Below are 23233 nucleotides of genomic sequence, written 5' to 3'. Positions count from 1 at the left end.
AGCTGGGATACAAAGTGGAAAAATTGCAATAATAAATAAATAAATAAATAAATAAATAAATAAATAAATAAATAAATAAATAAATAAATAAATGAATAAGGCAAAATATAACATTAAAAAAAGAACTGCGGGGCTGCTGGGAGTGGCAGGATGGAACTGTATCTCCACCCATACAGCCACAACAGTACTGAAGCAGTGGCAAAGAATGGCATCAGCAAGACTGTAAGAATTTACTAAATGTGAAGAAGGAAGAAAGGGGAGGGGCACTCTCGAGATTTGGGAAACAATAACAAAAGAGGTGGACTCTCAAGGAGAAAGCTATACTCTTACAAGTGATTACCATGTAAATCTGGATAAAGAGTGTGTGTGCTCACAGAAATCTGCCTGCCTCTGCCTCACAAGTGCTGGGATTAAAGGCGTGTACCATCCCTGTCCAGCTTTATTTATTTATTTTAATTTTATGTGCATTGTTGTTTTGTTTGCATTTGTGTATGAGGGTGTTGGATCCTCTGGAACTTAAGTTACAGACAGTTATGAGCTGCCATGTGGGTGCTGGGAATTGAATCTGAGTCTTCTAGAAGAGCAGCCAATGTTCTTAACCACTGAGCCATCTCTCTCGTGCCCCGAGTCTAAATCTTAACATGAAATTTGATAATTCTGGAATTCCAGGAGACACACTAAAAAAGGGAATACTTACTCAGCAAAATATCACAGTAAGGGTATCCTAATGATAAAGTAGTTACATATGATGCTGACTGACTGGAAGACAGTGAATCAATACCACCAAATAGAGGGCCCAAATCAAACTAGAAATTAATAAGCTGCATTCAAATTAGGGGACAAAGGGAGACATATTTAATCAAAGATGTCAGGATAACAAACTAGACATTTGGAAAACAATTAGAAACATAAAATTATAAATCTACCTCACATCATATTGAGAGATCAAAGGATTAAAAATCAGTGGCTATTATTTTAAAGTTTAAAAGCCTGAACTAAGGCCAGCCAAATGGGGATATGTCCAGTCACATGGGAAAAGAAACTAGCTTAATGCAATCTTTCCCCACCCACTAGTTATATAGTTGCTAGGAAACTGACCTAGATGACCAGGCCAAAACTGTTTGTAGTCTTGACACCTAAAGTAGACCAATCATTTCAAAAGTCAATCTCCCTTACCCAATCATGCAAACGCCAAAGCATGTAAGTCCCTGCTTGTGGTTTTGCCCCATAAAAACCTTGCTTCCCTAGACCTTAGGGCCGTATTCCTCTCCTGTTCTACAGGAAGTTTGTGTTCCATGTTCATATACAATTAAACAAAACCTCATGTATTTACAGCAGAGTCTATTCCTGGTCTTTTGGGGTTCGAGAACTGGACACAACATTTTGGGGGCTTGTCCTCGGACCCCACCCCAAGACACCAGGAACCTGACCCAGAGGCTTTTATGACGGCAGTGTCTAAATGTCTCTGTGCAGTGTCTGAGTGTGCATGTACTTTCTGTCCTCTATCCCAAAAATTCCTAGGGGCCTGGGGTGTCCATATCTGGGCAGCAAGATATGATCAAAGCAGATTTGCTGGCAGTCACAGCTGCTGAAGTTCAGGGGGGGGACGGCTGTATCTTCAGTAATGGCAGGTAATTTGTCTAGTCTGTTTTGTTTTTTGTGTTGTTGGAGTGAAATTGTTAGACTTTTGCCAAACACACTTCCACCATGTCACTGAAACCAGACATGGCTTCCACCATGGTACCATAAAGCAACTTTCCGTGCCCAGCTCTGGAAATGAGCGGGGCTTGGTCACACCAGCCACCCTGTGAGAGCAGAGCTGCTCCTGGGTCCACCACGCACCAGCTGTGCACATAGCATGCCCACTTGGCTCCAGGATACAGGCTCAAGCTTGCAGGCCCGGGCTGCCCAGTCCCAGTGAGTGCTGCAGTGGCTGGAGCCCCAGAGAGGCGGCAGCAATGGGAGGGGACTCTCATCCCACGCCACTTACTGCCCAAGGTGAATGGGGACATGGCCCGCCGCCCCCTCCCACATGCTCCCCTGGGGTGCAGTGGGTCGCCCGCCCGAGGTAGGACTGCTCGCCACACAGCTCTGTGCATCCAGGCCAGGAAGGGGTGGTGTCGAGTGCCATGGCCCACTCCCTGGTGCTGTCAGGCCTGCCAGCCATGCAGGAATAAAATAGTTGGGAATGTAACTGGAAGGATTATTTGGGAAGTTTTCTTGAGCCTCCGCTTGTGTGATCTGTAAAACCTGACGCTGCTGGACTCCAGCGAATTCAGCTGCGGCTGCAGAAAGCTTCTGCCTTGGTCTGAACTCAGAGGCATCAGCTTTAGCCTCTTGGGGGTAGATGTTGTGCCTGCCTCAGAGGACTCAGTTTTGATCGAGTAAGAACAGTTTTGTCTGTTTAAATGTATATATGGCCAATATGTATTTGTTTTTTACTGATCTTAAATGGGTTGTAGATTAAGAGTTATTGGGTATGTTCAAAGGTTAAACTCAAACTCTTGTTTAGAACATATATGTGGGCCTATGTGTTTATAAGGTCTATAAATGCATGTGTTTAAGAAGCAACAATGTGGCTGGCCATGCCATGTGATTTGACTCCACCATCTTGAGATTGCCACGGGATATGGGCCAGGGAAAGGAAAGATTATAGAACCTCTTAGTTGAAATGAATTTTGTTTCCTTTCAGACTAGGAAGAGGAGTCTCATTTTAAATTGGTACTGGTTTTAGAGACTGGATTGTTTCCACTAGTAATTTAGTTTTGACTTTTAAAATTATGCTTATGCTTTGTGATTTCACTCCTAAAAAAGGTACTTTATTTTCATATTGCAAAAACAGGTTTTGGAGAATGTTTAAATGTTTAAGGCTATAAAATGTTTTAAAGTTCATCAGGCATTTTAGATGATGACCTTGGGCAGTCTAACAAAAAACTTGGAAGAGTTTCTCAATCCTTTGGGGGAGGACAAAAAAAACCTTTGGCCTTTATTTAAAATTTTTTTATCAAATGAAACCAAGCCATACTCATTGAGGCCATTGAGAAAACTGCAGTTTTTACAGTGTATCATGTGAAGAGTTGCTTGTTTCTTAAGCTGCTTTGCTTATGAAAAAAACATGTTTTCACCCTGACCTTCACCTTGAGACAGAGAAAAGAGGAAGTTTCACCAAGTTCCTTAAAGCTTGTTTGTGTGACCTTGAATCATATCTGCTACAGGGAAGTAATTTTAGAAAAGGAGTTTGGCAGTTCCAGAACTTCTTTTTGTATTGATGTGACTTCTTTTTGCTTTGCCTATAAAAAAATAAATCCATGCTGGGCTCCGGCAGTATCATGTCAAGACTTAAAGGATTTTGATGGGAGTTTTTATGGTGTCTGAAAAGCAAGAGAGAAAGCAAGAGACTGGGATATTAAAGAAAAGAATAGCTTGTCTAAAGTAAGAAAAATGTCTGGTTAAATCAGAAGAATGAAGCTAGGAAAAGCTAACCTAAAGGTATATAGAATGTTAGAGAAGGTCAGTGCATATATAGAAAGCCAGAGGGCATATGGACTGTATTTGCTTTGGTTCTTCATACCTGTAAATATGATTTGAGAAAAAACTGTAAAATATGTTGTTCTTCATTTAAAAGGCTGGTAATTCTTCAATGCAAAATGTTTTCTTATGCTCTTTAAAGGAGGAAGAATTCCGGCCGATAGGTTTGGGATGGCCAGAATAATTCGTATAGTTTAAGATTGTTCTGTACTGTTCTGTTATGTAGTTGGTTCTAAAACTTATTTGGTTACAATGTTAGAACTTTTGGTTATGGGAAGTTGTGAATGTTTCACAGAGCTTGCTGAACCATGAGAGGTAGCAATGCCATCAGCTACACATAATGGCTATGTTTTATATTGTCAGCCACAGCCTATGGTAACACATGGCTAGCCACTATGTTGGTTCAGGGATAGAGGGTGGAGCCATAGTTTTACCACCATCTTTATTTAGGGCTGCCAGCTATGTTCAGTTACATGTGGCTAGCCGCCATGTTGGATCAGAGATAAAGAGCGTGGAGCCATGGTTTTGCTGCCATCTTAGTTTAGGGTTGCCAGGTGTGTTCAGTCCTCTGATTAGTGCTAAGTGCAACTTTTGTGCTTTAAGCTTTTTGCTGTTCAGTTTTAATGCAATGTGGTAGGATCAACAAGATTTGCTAGCCCCTTTAGGAACTGTGTCTGATTAAAAGTTTTGCTTTGATTTTAGTTCAGAAAGAGCAGACTTCAAGTTATGCTAGGGACTGCAGTTGAGTACAAGATTGAGCTTTACCTAGTCTCTTTGTTTAGTATTTTTAAGGCTAAGCCTAGCATGGATAACTATGAAGTTTGCCTATGTAGATCTACTTGAAATATAGTCCTAAAACATGCATCTAAGGAATATGCCAGAATTAGAGATTATAGCATTCTGTTTTATAAGATGCAGTTTAGAGCAGATGATAAAGATAGACAAAGAGTAACTCAGATATGGTGGCCCTCAAGCTTGTCAGAGATCTGATGAATATGGTATTTTGACATGTGTTAGCTTATTGTGACAGAGAGTCCCCAAATCCTGACAGTAGTTCCCTAAGGTCTCTGAGAAGATTTGGGCACAACAAGAGATGACTGAGACTCTGGATTGTGGTATGCTAACCACTGGGCAATACTGTCCCCAACTCATCCACTGCTAGGGCCCAGGCTAAACTGTGGACAAAGCTGTGGACACCTGGAGATTCATTGTTCCACATTGCGGGAGGTGAGGTCAATCTCCTTTTTCCACAGAAGCAGTTTCTCATCTTCTGTGCCTGATGCCTGGACCGCCTCTGCTCAGGATACCATGAGACCACAGGAACGAGGGACACTGCCTAGGTGATGGACTAGCTAGTCATCTCTGTCATTTTGATTGGTACATGGATTGGTATATTTATTTATCTTATAATTTATCCTTCTCAGGTCTCTGATCACATTGAAAGCTATGCTAAGCTTATGGTAACGTTGCAGCTAAAGAGCAGACAATTAGATCCACTGTTAGCTCACTGGTCAGTTCATTAGCTAGTTAGAACTACTAGGTACTAGATCTTTTATTAGAAAGGCAAACAGGTTTGCCTTGCTCATAGGCTTCTTGTTAGTTGACTGTGTCTTATGGTAAATAGCTGCATAGAAAGATGTGGAGTTGATGTAGGGTCTGAGGCTATAGGAGAATTTAGAGAATGTTGTTTGATGGTCTGGAAAAATGTTTCAGGGTTGATAAATACAAGGAAGATTAGAGAGTCTAAGTAGGTGTTTTAAGGTATATGAATATGAGTTGTAATGATATAAAAATTATTTAAGGTATATTGAAAATGGGAGATATTTTAGATTTCTCCCCCCTCTTTGCTACTGTTGTGTTTATGTTGTTATAAGATTTTAGAAGTTCAGAGTTTTGACATTGATCAATAGAGTTCTGATAACTTGATGGAGCACTGACTGCTTATTATTTAGTCACAAGCTTGAGATTTTAATTTCCTTTGATTGTCTTCTGGAGATAGACTTAAAGGTGTTTCTCATTATGCTAAAAGTATCTGTTTAATTTGTATATCTGACCCCAAAGCCATAGCTTTTACTATGGTATTCTTAATATTTGCCATTTCTGAGGCAGACTTTGACACAGGACTAGCTTAAACATATTCCTTCTTGTTGCTTTGTTAAAAGTCCAAGCATCCAGGGTTTAGCACTAAAGCCATTAATGTATTTCTGTATACATTATATAACTTTCCAGTGTGACATGGAGATGGAGGCTAAAAGTAGATGCTGAGTGTACAAAAAGTGGCCAAGCTCCATTGGTGGCTGATTACCAACAGCTGTGCCCACAGAAAAAGTGTTAAGAGTTTCAGACCATGGACACACTTAAATTGTTTATAAAGGTTACAAAACAGCTAAGAAGAACTGATGCTCATTCCATTGGATGTAGTTTTACCTGTTACTCACAGAATGTTGTTTATATTAGATTTCCTGATATGTTACTTTTCTGAGTTTTTTAATATATTTCCTTTTATAAACTAAAAATTCATGTGAGCTTCAGGAAACCAAAAAGTCATGAGATCTGGCATAGCTCAAACGGACCCCAGATGAGTTTTTCCTCTGGTCTTGGGATTCCTCACTTTTCCCATTTAATGGACAAATTTTAACTTCTGTTTCTAGTCTGAATTTGTCTCAGTAGATTTTCACCTGTTTGACTCTATTCCGGGATCAGCTATGGACTGCAAGCTGAAATCTGGACTTGCTGGAAGCCGACATGATTGTTCCCTGCCTTTTCAGGTGGATCAACTAACCAGACGTTTCTGAGGACTGCCCCATTGCCCAGCCTTTGACTGGCATTTCAGCCTTCCTAGCCCCTGATGCCAACAGTCCTATTGTTAAAACTGAAGCAATTTCAGAAGATGAGACCCTTGGCCCAAAATCCCACCTGGCAGGCTGAAATGCTAAGTCAAAAGGGGCTCCCTGCCATTAGCAGATCTTGGGGATCTGCTTAGCTGGAATAGGAACTAGTATTGCAGCAACTAGACTAAAAGCCTGGAGAGACCCTAGAGAGAAAAGATTCCAGAGGATGGTTTAAATCCTGGTATAATAGTTTTCCTTGGCTTATTACCTCTATATCCACCCTGTAGGGATCCCTACTCATTTTGATTTTTACCTTTGGGCCTTGTATTTTAAATCACTTGGTGGCTCTTATGAAGAAATGTTTGGGAGCAATACAGTAATGGTACTCAGATCCCATTGTGGAAAGGTAAATCTGTAGGATACAAAAGGTCGTATCTGGAAAACCTAATCTTCAAATGATCATGGGAAGGGGGGAATGAGAGACCAAAGGATTAAAAATCAGTGGCTATTATTTTAAAGTTTAAAAGCCTGAACTAAGACCAGCCAAATGGAGATATATCCAGCCACATGGGAAAAGAAACTAGCTTAATGCAGTTATACAGTTGCTAGGAAACTGACCCATATGACCAGGCCAGAACTGTTTGTAGTCTTGGCGCCTAAAGTGGACCAATCATTTCAAGAGTCAATCTCCCTTACCCAATCATGTAACTCCAAAGCATGTAAGCCCCTGCTTGTGGTTTTGCCCCATAAAAACCTTGCTTCCCTAGATCTTGGGGTACATTCCTGTTTCCACAGGAAGTTTGTGTCCCGTGTTCGAATGCATATACAATTTTAAAAAACTTCATGTATTTACAGAGGAGTCTATTCCTGGTGTTTTGGGGTTCGAGAACTGGGCATAACAATATATAAAAATTTACTGTGAATATAATAAAAAATTACCTCTAAAGCAATACTATAAAATACTACCATACAGTTTTTTTTTTCTTGAGGTTTTAAATTAGGATTACTGTTGTCATTTTTCTTTCCAGTACTTACCAGATTTACATTTCCCTTTCTGATAACAGAAAAATCTAATTTCTCTTAGTGCTATCTTTTCCTTTGTTATACACAGGCTTCGTAGAACTGCCAATCTTTCCTTTCTCAGGCTATAGAGGTGGATTAGGATGGTCACAAACTCAAAAGAAACCACTGAGGCTCTTAGGGCCCAGACTGGAAGAGAGTGACACAGAAGGAAGAAGGGGCATATTTACTTCAAAAAGACTTAAACAGGATCTTTTTCCCGTCCTTTACAAAGTCAGAGGACCTGGATATTTCCTTTATTTCAACAGGTTGCTGCTAGTGCATGTTCTTCTAATAGATTCCTTTTGTGTTAAGGCTAGAATTAGTAAGTCTCATGATATACAACCTTGGCAGAATTTGGCACAGGATAGAATTTTTTAAAAAGAAAAGAAACATACAACAAAAAAATATGACAAGGCAAAAAGATAAGCAACCATGAGAAAACATTAACACATATAAGGTATAAGAGCAATATTATATTAGGAACTTCATAGATTGGGGATATAGCTAGTTGGTAGATAGTTTGCCTAGCACACACAAAGCCCTGAGTTTGATTCCCACATAAACTTGCTAGCACTGGGAAGCAGAGGCAGGTCATCCTTCTCTGCCTCAAAACAAACAAAACTGCTGTAAACACATGAAACAATAGAAAAATGAACAATTTATATGTGCAGGTAATCAACAAAGGAAGAAATATCAATCTCCATGTTTAAAAAAAGAAGGCTCTCCTTCATTTATAAAAAAGGGAATATAAACTAAATACCCAGGAGCTAGCCTTTTTTCATGCATGAGACTAAAAGAATGTTGATATTAAAAATGTTTAAAGGATAGCTAGTTCCTAAATAATTGGTCAAATTTAATTCATGCTATCTTCTCAAAGGACATTTTGGTTTAAATTGGAATTGCTTTTAATATTTTTGTTTCTGAGAATTTATCCTATGGAAAAACATATGTTCAAAGGCACATAAATATAAATAATGATTATAATAATAAATATAAATAGTGTCAATATTGACAAGAGAAATGATAAACAATGAAATATCTGTAAGAAAAACACTGCCACAGAAAAGAGCTAGGTGGATCTGTATGCATTAATATACAACAATTTCCAGTACATACATTTAAGTGTCAAAGTCACAAAACACACTTGATATTATTGCTAAATATCTATTAAAAGATACTAAGCTACAGCTATAACAGAAATATATTTATTCTAAAAATAAAGAAAAATATAGAGGAAAAATATACAGCTGGCCTGGAATTCTCAATGCTTCTGCCTCTTAATCCTGACTTCTGGAATTACTTGGGTACCACCAGGTCACCCAAGTCTACTGTTGTTTTGTTTTTTCAAACTAAATAAGAGATAGAGAACATACTCCAACCTTTTGTTCTTGGATTCACTGTCAGTTTTATTCTGTTCAAACTCCTGGCTAAGAGATTGCAGCTTTTCTTGAAGTCTCTTTTCTCGTTCTACACTTCCTTGATAAAATTTCATTTCTTCTTCCATTGCTTTCAGTTTTTCTTGCATAGCTTTAAATTCATGAAGAATTAGATAGCTGACGCCACAGTATTTACAAACTGTTTCTTCAGGAGACATCTAGGAAACAGAACAAATATTTATTGAAACTTTATGTTTTTGTGAGAAATAAAGTTCAACCAAAGTTGTTATGCGATCATACTGTGGAGACAAAGTAAATTATGGTCTGCTACACCACTACAATAGTCATTACGACACTGCCTACATCTGGATAAAATTTTAAAGCCAACACAATTTCTTGGAAAGAGAAAAGAGTTTCTCAAAGAAACTAAGAAATATTTACTCTTGAAACGTCTTTCACAAAATAAAACTTAAAATGCTGAAAACATCCTTCCAATGTTAGTTCTGGCATGAGCTGCTCATAATGTCAGAAGGACCCCATGGTCTTCTGCTGCCAACCATGCTGTGACTCTCTGGATCAGTGGTTTTCAGCCTGTAGGTCATGACCCACTTTGGGGATCAAATGGCCCTTTCACGGGTTGCATATCAGATATTTACATTACGATTCATAACAGTGTCAAAATTACAGTTATGAAATAGCAACAAAAATGATTTTATGGTTGAGGAACACCACAACATGAGGAGCTGTATTAAAGGGTCGCAGCCTTAGGAAGTCTGAGAAGCTTCTAAATACCTCTGACTTTTTCATGTCTTTTATTCATTTATAAAAATTATGGCACTGAACCAAATGAACCTGTGTCCTTACTCAGCTTCAATATTTTAGAATTTAATATTTTGTTTAAACCTACAACAGTAAAATCATTTTGATCTACTCTCTTCTTTGTTTTACTCATTTAGTAGATTAAAACTGAGACTCCTGAAGTTACATAGCCAGCTAAAAGATAAGAGTGTTGAAACTAAACCCAAGTCTTCTTAAAAACTGACACATATTTATGCACCATATTGTACTTATCCACCACAGGCATATGACTTCTTGTGTCCTTCAGATAAGGCGTGTTATGTGGCTCTGGCCAATACAACAGCAGTGAGAAAGCAAGCCAGGAAAAAGATCCTTTTTTATGTCTTAAGAATAAACAGTCCTTGGTAGCCTATGTTTGATTGGCTTTCATAAAGGTAAACGAGCTCTAGGGCAACAAAGTAAAATCAATTCTTAGATTACTCAATAGGGACTTTTTTAAAAGTATAATCTCTCATCATGGCTTGGAATTTGGTGACTGATTAAAAATGTCCTCCTACCTTATTGTCTGCAATACTAGGAGTGAAGGTTACACACCTGGCCAAGTTGTTTCGTCTTAATACAGCCTACCTTGATGTGCTAGAAAGTGTCCCCATAACTGTTATAGCACAAAGAGGTAGGAGGTGTCCCTGTGACTATGCTATAGCACATCTACCTATCAAGTCCACTGTACAAGTGTCACTTGGAACAAAGCAGTAACATTGAAACATTAACAATTTCAAGTCAAACACCAGAACGCAATGTGTGAATGTTAGGTCAATCCCCTGCCACTGATACCAAATGCATGGATTTATTTTAAAAAGTTTCAAAGAAATCATAAGTGACCTGGTTTAAGCTTTAGTGTGTTCATTGGGTCTACTCTGATCCAGATGTATTTTTCAGCCTCTATTCTGACATGCCAAAGGATGAGAAACTCCTTTCCAATGCAGCCTATTCCATCTTCTGCCAGTTTTGTCTCCCAGGAAATTCTTTCTCGTGTTCACCCCCTAACTCCCTGGTACACCCAGTAACAATGCAAAACAGCCTGGTCTCCCACACAGAGCTCATTCTAAGACCTGAAGACAGCATGCTTCTTCTAACAGTGCAAGACAGCTATCAGGAACACACCATGTCTCTCTCCCTCAGATAAGCACTCTCAGTTCCTTCCCACAAAACAGCTTTCTAGTCTCCATCCCATTCTAGTTTTCTCTGAACTTGTCCTATGTGTTTGCCAGCATGACATCTACAACTAAATGGCTCAGTGTGGCTGATCTTAGAAAACAGAGCGAGTAAGGACTCAAGCATCCCAATAGGCACCATATTAGCAATACTTTCTAATAAAACCTGAGTCTGCACCACTCTCATATTTTAGTAATTTCATATTATACTATCATGTTCATTAATATCTGCTTACCTATCTATATTTATTCTGCTATGTTCAATAATGTGACTGGCTTTGTCTACCCATCCACCATCCCCATGGTTGGTTGATAGCCCCAAATTAGACACTGGACACAGAAGAACCAACCTCTAGGCAGCAATAAACCAACTAGTTCTGAAAGTATAGAAGAGTTAGGCAGTCGGGTTTTCTTAGCAACTCTACGGGTGAAGCATACTGTTTATAGTATAGAATTAGCCCATTATTGGGCTGAAACACACACAGAGAAGCTAAGCAAGACACTATGGCTCCAAGAGAGATAAGTCTTTGTCCTATACCTGATGGCCTTCCAGTTCCTCACTTAAGTTCCTCTTGACAGCTGAATATCCTACTTTCATTTAAGGATCTTTGCCCAAACTTTTTACACTTTCTTTCCCTTACGCTACTTATCCCTTGAAACCAGGATTTTCCATTTTCTTCTGTGAGCACTTGGCTTTCAGATGCAAGCACAGAACTACAAATGCCAAATGTAAGTCTATATCCTATATCAACCACACTCAAATATTTGCATAAAACAGCATGTCACACACATGTATGTTATATATGTGTGTGTGTGTGTGTACATATAAAATATATGTTCAATATGTGTTGAGGCTGGAACTTTACATACCACATCACCATAGTTAGTACTAGTCCCACATAATACTGTTCCCTTATACATCATTATGAAACTATTAATTACTTCTGCAAAGAGCTTAAAGTTATTCATACCTACTTTAATAATAGTAAGACAAACTTTATCAGGTGTCTCCATAAAATTCATGTATTCTATGCCTAATATAGCTCTTAGAGCTAGTGACTACAGACTCAAAACTGAAATGAGGGCTGGAGAGACAGCTCAGAAGTTAAGAGTACTTGTTGCTCTTGCAAGAACCTGGATTCAGTTCCAAGCATCTAAATAGTGGCTCACAACCATCTGTATCTCTACTCTAGATCCAGGAGATCCAATGCTCTCTTCTCACCTCTATGGGAATCAGGAACAAATACAGTACATATTAATATATATAGGCAAAATACTCATATGCATATAATTTATAACTTTAAAAAAGGAAATAGAAATAGGCAAGATAGTGCAACAGGTAAAATGTTTACTGCCAAGCCTCACAGACTGAAGCCAATTCCTGGGATCCACATGATGAAGGCAAGAACCAGCTCCTGTAAGTTGTTCTCTGACATCTGTACATGTGTGGCACACACAAATACATATAAAGTAAGTATAATAAAGAAAAAATTTTAATGAACTAGCAAGGCTCATATGCTATCTCTCAATGAATGTAAAATCGATCCAAGGGGCACAATCTTCATTAATGTACCCTTAGTCGGTAATGGTAGTGAGGCCTTTAATCCCAACACTCAGGAGGCACAAGTGGTGGATCTCCATGAGTTCAAGCCATCCTGGTCTGCAGAGTGAGTTCCCAGGTTAGCCAGGGTTAGCCACTGTGACCCCATCTCGAAAACACTGACTCTTGTAAGCCATACTTTAATAATGTACTCTAAAGTCTTGCCTGCAGTTAAAATAAGCTCTCTTGTCATTCAAAGGCATTTCATACATGGAACAACACTGCATGTTAACTTCTCTAGCAGTCTTCAAAGACAAGTGACTCAGCAATCCCATTCAGAATGTTATCAGCCCTTGGGAAGCTCACCTACCCAGGTCGAGAGAGCTGAGCTCATTCAGAACGGGTGGGCATTTCCTTAAAGTTCTTTCGCTCATCTTCAGTTTTTATTCCTTCTCATTAATTAGAGCATTCTATTGCTTACTCTAAGGCATTTTATTCCTAAACTTTGTCCATTTGTCACAGTCTTTTTCCTACTCCTGGAAAATGCCCTAACTTTATTCTTAAGGAAATTCGTGAAAGTTAAAGTAGATTCGCAGCTGGATGTATAAAACAGAAATCATATAAACTTGACATTGTGAAAGGCATTAAAATGGATAGCATTCATCATAAAAAAAATCAAGGGATGAAAAGCTAAAATAAGTAAAGTAATGAATTTTAGAGATTTGCTAAATGTTCATCAAAGAAAAACACGACAGTCATTGTGGTCTGGAAACAAAATAATAATAGGCCCAAGAGAATGGTCTCCAGACTTGGCCAAACACAACCTGGATCCCTGAATTATCTATTAAATTAAATAAATAAGTGGCCCACAGACTTCCACTGCTGATCAATTATAGTTTTCTATAAGCAAAACTGCAACAGAAGGGATATAACCTTTTTGAATTCTTACTGTCTTATGAACTCATTGCTTGGGACACTTTCCTGAAGCTTGAGAAGTTATGAGATACTGTAATTATGAATACAAATGAAGCAAGTAAAAGTTATTTGTTGCGAATTACAATTTGTGCTTCCTTCTTCTAACTCAGTGTTCTGTCATCTTATTTTCACAGTAAAATAACAGCTGTCATCTCTGACAAGCCAGCCATCATTAACAGGAAGTTTCTGCCTGTTCTGCCAGAGGAAGCACTAACAGGTAACACTGTTCAAATGGAAACCACTTAAAAATAAATCCTAAACAAACTTCTTCAATGCAGTGTTTGTGCTCTTAAAATTATAGTTAATATAAAAATCATAATGTTTAAAAAGTAAGTTAAGCTTAAAAAAACCTTCATGAGTGTTCCTGACCACACTTAACTACAAGAAGCACCTAACAGCCTCCTGCTGCCCAGCTGAGGCATTTCCTGCTCCAAAGCTTGGTCTTTTTCTTTTTCCTTTCTGTTATATCTACCACAGATTTACTGTCCCTTGTATAAGAGAAAAAAACAAACTTTAGAGAAAGGCAAGAGTGATAACAGCATAAAATGTTAACATTTTCCATATACTTTTCATGTTTAAATGCCTTTCCAGGTGCCTGTTGCAGAGCCTGAAGACCTGACTTTGATTCCCAGGACCCACATGGTTGAAGGAGAGAACCAAGTCCTGAAAGCTCTTCTCCGACTTCCATATAGCCCATGGCCCATGCATACCTGTCATGACACACAATAAATAAACTAAATGTAATTAAAATATTAATGACTTTATCCAAAATAACAAGTGTTTAGCAAATTTCAGCCAAATTGGCAAATTTTTTTTGAGATAAGACAGTAACTTTTGCAACAATTAGCCAGACAAACCAGCTTACCATTTCCTAAGTCAGAATCATTTCTCTTTATTAAGTCAACTTTATAGTTAATTTCATAACATAGGTATAAAGAAACTCACAACTGGGCTGGCTGGAGAGATGGCTCAGCAGCTGAGAGTGCTGTCTGCTCATCCACAGGTCCTGAGTTCAATTCCCAGCAACCACATGGTGGCTCACAACCATCTATAATGTGATCTGATGCCCTCTTTTGGAAAGTAGGCATACGTGCGGAAATAGCACTGTATATACAAAATAAGTAACTTTAAAAAAAGAAAAGAAAGAAACTCACAACTACTTTACACTTAATACAAAAAGACTGAGTGCTTATCCCTTAGACTGGGAGAAGACAAAGATGCCCATTCTCGTTGCCTCATTCAATACAGTGCTGGAGGGACTAGCAGAGCAGTAAGATGGATCCACACACATCAAACATTGTTCAAAATGTGCATATGAGTTATATGATGACAGCCACAAAATGCTGATTGAATACACTGAGAACTATCAGGTATATGCAACATTTTGACACTGTGATTCAAAGTGGTCTTCTGCAAACTTCATGTTTAAGAAATACACAACTGAGTTACCAACAATTTAGGAACTCAAACAAAAACTGGAATATTTTTCATAACATCTTCAGTAATTTTACAATTCCATGTTGGGCTGCATTCATAGCTATCCTGAGCTGTGTGGAAAATAGAAAGATATGCTCTGCTGGTGGGCTTATGTAAACGACTCAAAGTAGTTAAAACAGAATTTACCTAGAAACACTTTCTAGGATCTCCAGCTGCCACGCTGGACCTGGACCCGGGTAGACAACCTCCACTTTCCTTCCTGCCCTCCATTATAATCTCTCCAGGCTCATCCCCAGCCCTATAGCAACTTCCTGGAGCCTCTCCTACCTCCTGGGGACACCACAGAGAACCCAGCTTTCTTCCCTCCCCACACCCCTTTCATACCTAGAAACACTCTCTCCCCAGAACCCCCAGTGGTCACACCTGGCAGGAACTGGGGTAGGTGAATCACACTATCATTTCTCTCCTCCTTTACCATCTTTCCATCCAATCTCATCCTCAACCTGATGATAATTCCCTGCTTACAGATGCCCCTCCTTCAACATCTAGAGACTCCAACTCCTAGTTGAGACCCAGGGTGCCCCTAGCCCTTTCTTCCCTGTCTCTCCATACAATTCTTTACCTTACTACAACCTACTTGCAGTATCCCCTCTTTGCACCACACCTCCAACTCCCAGGGGACCCTACCTCTAGGTGTGAACAGGACTCCTTAGCTCTTTCCTGAAGTTTCTCTCAGTCTTTTCTCCCAGCCCATCTTTATTCCTCTCTGCCACCCACAAACCCGCAGAAGCACTCTCTACCAGGCAATGGAAAGCCATAGCACTTTTCCAGAGAGGGCAAAGCGTCAAGGAACAGAACACCCACCTAAAAAGACCAGATATCATCATCTAAAATTATCCCCATCATTCTAATCTCAGATGCCTAGACACCAGGGCAAAAACACAGTAACAGCCAGGACAATCTGTCTCCAGTACATACCAGTAACCCTATTACAGTAGGCCTTGGGAAATGCAGTACAGTTGAAGCCCAAAACTTCAAAATAACAATTATGAATATGTTCAAGGACCTTAAGAGGAGATGAATAAGTCCCTTAATGACATCTGTGAAAACACAAACAGTGGAATGAAATAATAAAAACTATTTAAGACATGAAAGTAGAATTTAAGAAAGAAATAGACTCACTAAAGAAAACTCAAACTGAGATAAAACTAGAAACCAACAATTTAGGAACTCAAACAAAAACTGCAGAAGTAAGCCTCATCAACAGGGTACAAGAGATGGAAGAGAGAATCTGCAGCATTAAAAGCAAGATACCAGAAATGGACACCTCAGCCAAAGAAAGTGTTAACTCTAAAAAGAAAAAAAAAGTTTAAAAAAAAAAAAAAGCCAGGCACAAAACATCCAGAAAATCTAGGAAATATAAAAAAAAAAAAAAAAGTCCAAATCTACAAAGAGTATAGGAAAAAGGAGAAACCCAGGTCAAAGGCACAGAAAATATTTTTAACAAAATCCTAGAAGAAAAATTCCCTAATCTAAAGAAGAAGATGCTTATAAAAGTACAAGAGCTCTACAGAAAACAAAATAAACAGGACCAGAAAAGAAATTACCCATGACACATAATAATCAAGACACAAACATACAGAACAAAGGACGAATATTAAAAGCTACAAGTAACATATAAAGGCAGACCCATTAGAGTAACACTCTACTTCTCAATAGAGACTCTAAAAGCCAGAAGGGCCTAGATGAATGTTCTACACAAGGCTAAGAGACCACAGATATTAACCCAGACTACTATACCCAGCAAAACTATCAACCATAATAGATTTAAAAAGATAAAAATAAATAAAAATAAATAAAAACTTGCCACAATAAAAGCAAATTTAAGCATATCATCTAGCAATCCAACTATACAAAAGACACCAGGAGAAAAACTTCAATCTCAAGATGTTAACCATGGGTGTTGGGGATTTAGCTCAGTAGTAGAGTGCTTGCCTAGCAAGTGCAAGGCCCTGGGTTCAGTCCTCAGCTCCAGAAAAACAAACAAACAAATCAAGAGGTTAACCCACACACCCAGGAACACACACACACCCACACCCACAAATAATCTAAGACCAGCAAACCAAAATGGGGTGGGGCAGTGTGGAACATATACCATAACAACAAAACAACAAGAATCAATAAATACTGCTCACTGATAATTTTCAATATTAATAGCCTCAATTCCCAAATAAAAAACACACACTAACAGACTGGATCAAAAACCAGGATCTCCTGGATGCGATGGTACATGCCTATGATTCCACACTTGAGGAGGCAAAGACAGGCAGATCTCTGTGAGTTCAAGGCCAGCATGGTCTACAAAGTGAGTCCAGGACAGCCAAGGCTACAAAGAGAAAGCCCATCTTGAAAACTAAAAGCAGGATCCACCTTTCTGCTGGTGCCTAACTAGAGCCTTAAACCGTAATGACTAGTGTTCATAATACTAAAAGATACTGTGCAAGAAAGCAGAGGAGAAAGGTGAACACCAACCCAATGTAAGCCCTGTATCTACAGTGATGATCTGCCTGCATGCTATGGTGGTACAAAGGTGGCACAAATATTGTGGAAGTAACCGACTACTACCTGACAGGATACAAGGCCCACTACATGAGATGGAAGCCACACCTAGCACTGCTTGAGCCACCAAGAACCTGAGCCTTGATAGCCCATGGACCTAGGGGAAAACCAAATAGTACTGCGCAGCTGTAAGAACAGAGCAATGAAATCACTTCTAAGAATATTGTACTATTCCCATAGATCAGTGTCTCACTCAGCCATCATCAGAGAAGCTTCCGCTTACAGTAGATGGGAATTAATAGAGATACCCACAACTGGATAGTGTGCACAGTGAGAAAACTTACTCAGTCCTAAATGGGATGTCCTCATCAAATCCCTCCCCTCAAGGATTAGGAAACTGTACAGCAGGGGAGACAGAAAGATTGTTAATAGCCAGAGGAGATGGACGATACCAAGAATTTACAGAGACTGTAGCAGCATGCACAGGGCCTGCACAGGTCCAAGCCAGAAAGTGTTCCAGCCCTCAGAGAGGGAAATAGACACGATCTCTCATCCCTAACCAAGCAGCTATCTCCAATCGACAACTGCTTGCAAAAGAAACCTTTGTTTCTGCAAGGGAGTCTCACTGAGTATGCAAACCACACTTCAGGGCAGGTCCTATGCCCAGCAGATGACCAACACAAAATAAACTCATAGGTATTTTCGGAGATTTCTTTTGGTCTCATATTGCTTTCCTTAGACTTTTTTTTTTCAACCCTACTGATCGTTTGTACATTATAGTATCTGATTTTGTGTTTCTATGGAGTGTGTGTGTACGTATCTGTATGCATTTCATGTGCTTTTTCTTTTGTTTGTTAGCATGTTCATTTTGCCTTATTCTTATTTGTCTTTTTTATTTGCCTGTTTTCCTGAGAGAAAGTGGACTTGGAAATAGTGGGGAGGATCTAAGAGGAGGTGAACAAAGGGAAACTGTGATAATAATATATTGTATGAGGGAAAAAAAAAACTTTCTTTTCAATAAAAAGAATAGTAAAAAATACCAGTTCTTTGAATTGATGTGTAGATAACTCAATTTCTAGCAATATCCCAATAAGATGCTTTACAAATATAGAGATGATTATTATCAATTTTTTATAAAATGCCAAAGAAATCAGAATAGCTAAAACAGTCCTTTAAAAAATAAAATGGAAGAGATGACTATACCTGATTTTAAGAAACACTGTGATTCGGGAGAGGCGGGGCAAGATGGCGGCGCTGGGAGGACTCTCATTTTGAACAGCAGCACAGCAGGATCGGCACAGTGACCAGCAATCAAAACTCGCGGCCATAAAACACAAGTGATTGTGTTTCCCAGGTGAAAGGATGCCCCACGGTGGGGGATTCAATCAGCTTTTAACTCACCCAGCTAAACCAAGGAAGAGATCCCCGCTCCGCCAGACGCTTGGCCGCCAGCCCCAGCCCAGAGCCACACACCAGCGTGCTCCGGTCACGGTCCCAGACTGAACTGTGGGCACCACACTATCAGAGACTGGAATTTTCAGTCGAGAGTTAACCCCACGGTGCAGGAAACGATTGGGACCGACCTTTTCGAGACATCCCCTGGAAAAGACTCGGGGTCCGAGGGCGCCCCAGGAGCCAGCCCAGAGCCAGAGCTGGGGACCTAGGGCCCAGAGCCCTGCCTGCGTGCCTGATTCACCACCTCAGATAGAACTGAGGGCCCCAGGGCACCAGAAACTGAGCTTCACTGTTGGGTGCAAACCCACAGGGAGGGAAACGGCTGGTCTGATCTCAGAGCACTCAGCTGATACCACCACCCAGAAAAGGTCTCGGAAAATTACCCAGTTTAGGCAGACGCCCAGGCTCCCAAAGACTGGAAAGGCAGACACAGGTAGTTTCTGTGCTCCACCTAGCTGGCAGAGACTGAGCGGTGCGCCCCAGGGCAAAAAAAGAGACTGGGAGTCCCTGTCTCCAGAGAATCCACAGGGAAGGAAGGAAACTGTACTGACTTAAATCACCCAGTCCTTCCATGGAAAAAGTCTCGCAGACCGGTGGAGCCCAGCCACCATCAATGAGCTGTGCTCCAGACACAGGCACAAACAGTCGCTGTGCGCCAGATGTCCAACTGGGTCACAGCAGCTGATCATTAAATTTACAGCAAGAAACCCAGAAACAGGGCATCTATCTTCAGGGCTTCCCTGGGTAAGAGAAGAACCCTCTCGACTAACAAAGACCACAGTTACCACTCAGGTCTCTATCCCTGAGGTGAGCAGCAGCAACTCCTGAAAAAAAACGCCAGCCATCCAGGGACTATACTCAAAAAAGCTGAGAAGACTTCCTTCAAGAAAAAACAGCTTTCTGCCAAGGGGATTCTCTCCACCACAGGATCGCCAGGAACCACCAGAAAATAACCCCAAACACCTAAGATAGCCCAATGGGTAGAGGCCAGCCTAAAAGCTCAAGCAACAAAACAGAGCAATATGGCATCTCCAGAACCCAGTTACCCAGGGGCAAGTAGCCCTGGACACCGCAGCATAATTGAAATCCAAGAAGATGACCTAACAACTATGCTCATGAAGATGATGTCAGAGGAAACAAATAAGATACGTAAAGGCATACAGGAAGATAAACTCAAACAGAATATTGCCATCCATAAAGAAATAGAGGAAGTTGCAGCCAAACAGTCTGTGGCCTTTAGAAAGGAAATGCTTAAAGCACTGAATGAAATAAAAGAAACAGAGGTTGGTTCAAACAAACAGCTGAAAGAAGTGATGGAAAAACAGGAAAATACAGTCAGACAGGTGAAGAAAATCAACAAAATGGCTCAAGATCTGAAGATAGAATTGGAAAAAATAAAGAAAACACAAATGGAGGAAATTGCAGAGAGAAAGAACTTAGGGAAGAAAACAGGAACTACAGAGGTTAGCATAACCAATAGACTACAAGAGATGGAAGAAAGAATCTCAGGTGTGAAAGATACAATGGAAGAAATCGATGTACCTATCAAAGAAAATGTTAAATCCAAAAAATTCTTGACACAGAACGTCCAAGAAATCCAAGACAATATGAAAAGACAAAACCTAAGAATAATAGGTATACAGGAAAAAGAAGACTCCCTTCTCCAAGGCCCAGAAAATATTTTCAACAAAATCATTAAAGAAAATTTCCCCAAGTTAAAGGAGAGGCCAATAAGAATACATGAGGCCTACAGAACACCCAACAAATTTGACCAGAAAAGAAAATCCTCCCGCCACATAATAATCAAAACAGTAAGTATACAGAACAAAGAAAAAATACTAAAAGCTGCAAGGGAAAAAGGCCAAGTAACATATAATGGCAAACCCATTAGAATCACACCTGACTTTTCAACAAAGACTATGAAAGCCAGAAGGGCCTGGACGGATATCATGCAGACCCTAAGAGAACACAGATGTCAGCCCAGGCTACTATTCCCTGCAAAACTCTCAGTCCTTATAGACGGAGAAAATAAGATATTCAATGACAAAAACAAATTTCAACAATACCTACACACAAATCCAGCATTACAGAAGACACTGGAAGGGAAAATACAACCCAAGAAAATTAGCTTCTGTCAAGAAAACAGAGGAAATAATTAACTACAGTAAAACAAAAAGCAACCAAGCACACAACTTTGTGACAACAGCCAACATCAAAATTAAAGGATCTAACAGCCACTGGTCATTAATCTCTCTCAACATCAATGGACTCAACTCTCCAGTAAAAAGACACAGATTAACAGAATGGATATGTAAACAAAACCCAGCAATCTGTTGCATACAAGAAACACACCTAAGACACAAAGATAGACATTACCTGAGGGTAAAGGGTTGAAAGACGACTTTCCAAGCAAATGGACCCAAGAAGCAACCAGGAGTAGCCATTCTAATATCTGACAAAATAGACTTTCAACCAAAATTGATAAAAAGAGATGGGGAAGGACACTTCACACTCATCAAGGGAAAATTCCACCAGGAAGACATCACAGTCCTGAACATCTATGCCCCAAATACAAGAGCACCCACATTTGTTAAAGAAACATTGATAAAATTTAAACCACATATAGATCCCCACACATTAATAGTGGAAGACTTCAACACCCCACTCTCAACAAAGGACAGGTCAACAAAACAGAAATTAAACAAAGAAACAATGTCACTAACAGAAGTCATGAATCAAATGGACCTAACAGACATTTACAGAACTTTACACCCAAACACAAAAGAATTTACCTTCTTCTCAGCACCTCATGAAACCTTCTCCAAAATAGACCATATGGTTGGTCACAAAGCAAGCCTCAACAGATACAAGAAGACTGAAATAATTCCTTGTATCTTGTCTGATCACCATGGAATGAAGCTGGACCTCAACAACAGCAGAAATAGCAAAAAGCCTACACACACATATGGAAACTGAACAACTTGTTACTAAATAACAGCTGGGTTAGGGAAGAAATAAAGAAAGAAATTAGTCTTCCTAGAACTCAATGAAAATGAAGACACAACATACCCAAACTTGTGGGACACAACGAAAGCAGTGCTAAGAGGAAAGTTCATAGTACTAAGTGCCTTCAAGAAGAAATTCGAGACAGCTCATTCAAGCAACTTAATGGCCCACTTAAAAACCCTAGAAAAAGAAGCAGCAGAGACACCAAAAAGGAGTAGACGGCTGGAAATAATCAAACTCAGGGCTGAAATCAATCAATTAGAAACAAATAAAACAATTCAAAGAATCAATGAAACCAAGAGCTGGTTCTTTGAGAAAATCAACAAGATAGACAAACCCTTAGCCAAGCTAACTAAAAGGCAGAGAGACACCACCCAAATCAACAAAATCAGAAATGAAAAGGGGGACATAACTACAAACACTGAGGAAATCCAAACAATCATTAGTACTTACTTCAAAAGTCTATATGCCACAAATTTGAAAATCTAAATGAAATGGACCATTTTCTTGATCGATTTGATTTACCAAAGCTGAATCAGGACCAGGTAAATCAATTAAATAGTCCTATATCCCCCAAAGAAATAGAAGCGGTCATCAAAAGTCTCCCATCCAAAAAAAGTCCAGGACCAGATGGCTTCAGCGCAGAATTCTAACAGACCTTCAAAGAAGAGCTAACTCCAATTCTCTTCAAACTATTCCACAAAATACAAACAGAAGGAACATTACCAAACTCATTCTATGAAGCCACAGTCACCTTGGTACCTAAACCTCACAAAGACTCAACTAAAAAAGAGAATTTCAGGCTAATCTCCCTTATGAACATTGATGCAAAAATACTTAACAAAATACTTGCAAACCGAATACAAGAATACATCAAAGATATTATCCACTATGACCAAGTAGGCTTCATCCCAGGTATGCAGGGGTGGTTCAATATACGAAAATCCATCAATGTGATCCACCATATTAACAAACTAAAAGAAAAAAACCACATGACAATCTCCCTAGATGCTGAAAAAGCATTTGACAAAATCCAACATCCATTCATGTTTAAAGTATTGGAGAGATCAGGGATACAAGGCACATATCTAAACATAGTAAAGGCGATATACAGCAAGTCTATAGCCAACATCAAACTGAATGGAGAGAAACTTAAAGCAATCCCACTGAAATCAGGGACAAGACAAGGCTGCCCACTCTCTCCATATCTCTTCAACATAGTGCTGGAAGTCCTTGCTAGAGCAATAAGACAGTTGAAGGAGATCAAGGGGATACAAATTGGAAATGAAGAAGTCAAATTATCACTATTTGCAGATGATATGATAGTATACATGAGTGACCCCAAAAACTCTACCAGGGAACTCCTACAGCTGATAAACACCTTCAGCAAAGTGGCCGGATGCAAAATTAACTCAAAAAAATCAGTAGCACTCCTGTATACAAAAGACAAAA

The 23233-nt window shown here is 39.5% G+C and overlaps 1 protein-coding gene across 1 annotated transcript in view; it reads right to left on the bottom strand.

Annotated features, from left to right (window-relative positions):
• Lekr1 (leucine, glutamate and lysine rich 1) overlaps positions 1–23233 on the bottom strand; it is a 175612-nt gene that overhangs the window by 138348 nt on the left and 14031 nt on the right. The window contains exon 3 of the mRNA XM_055596834.1: positions 8801–9015. Within this exon, the coding sequence (XP_055452809.1) occupies positions 8801–9015 (215 nt within the window). The remainder of the gene's footprint in view (positions 1–8800; positions 9016–23233) is intronic.

Source organism: Psammomys obesus, unplaced genomic scaffold (genome assembly GCF_907164565.1).
Source record: "Psammomys obesus unplaced genomic scaffold, mPsaObe1.curated_primary_1811, whole genome shotgun sequence".
Classification (NCBI taxonomy): Eukaryota; Metazoa; Chordata; class Mammalia; order Rodentia; family Muridae; genus Psammomys; species Psammomys obesus.
This window is presented reverse-complemented; position numbering and strand designations above follow the sequence as displayed.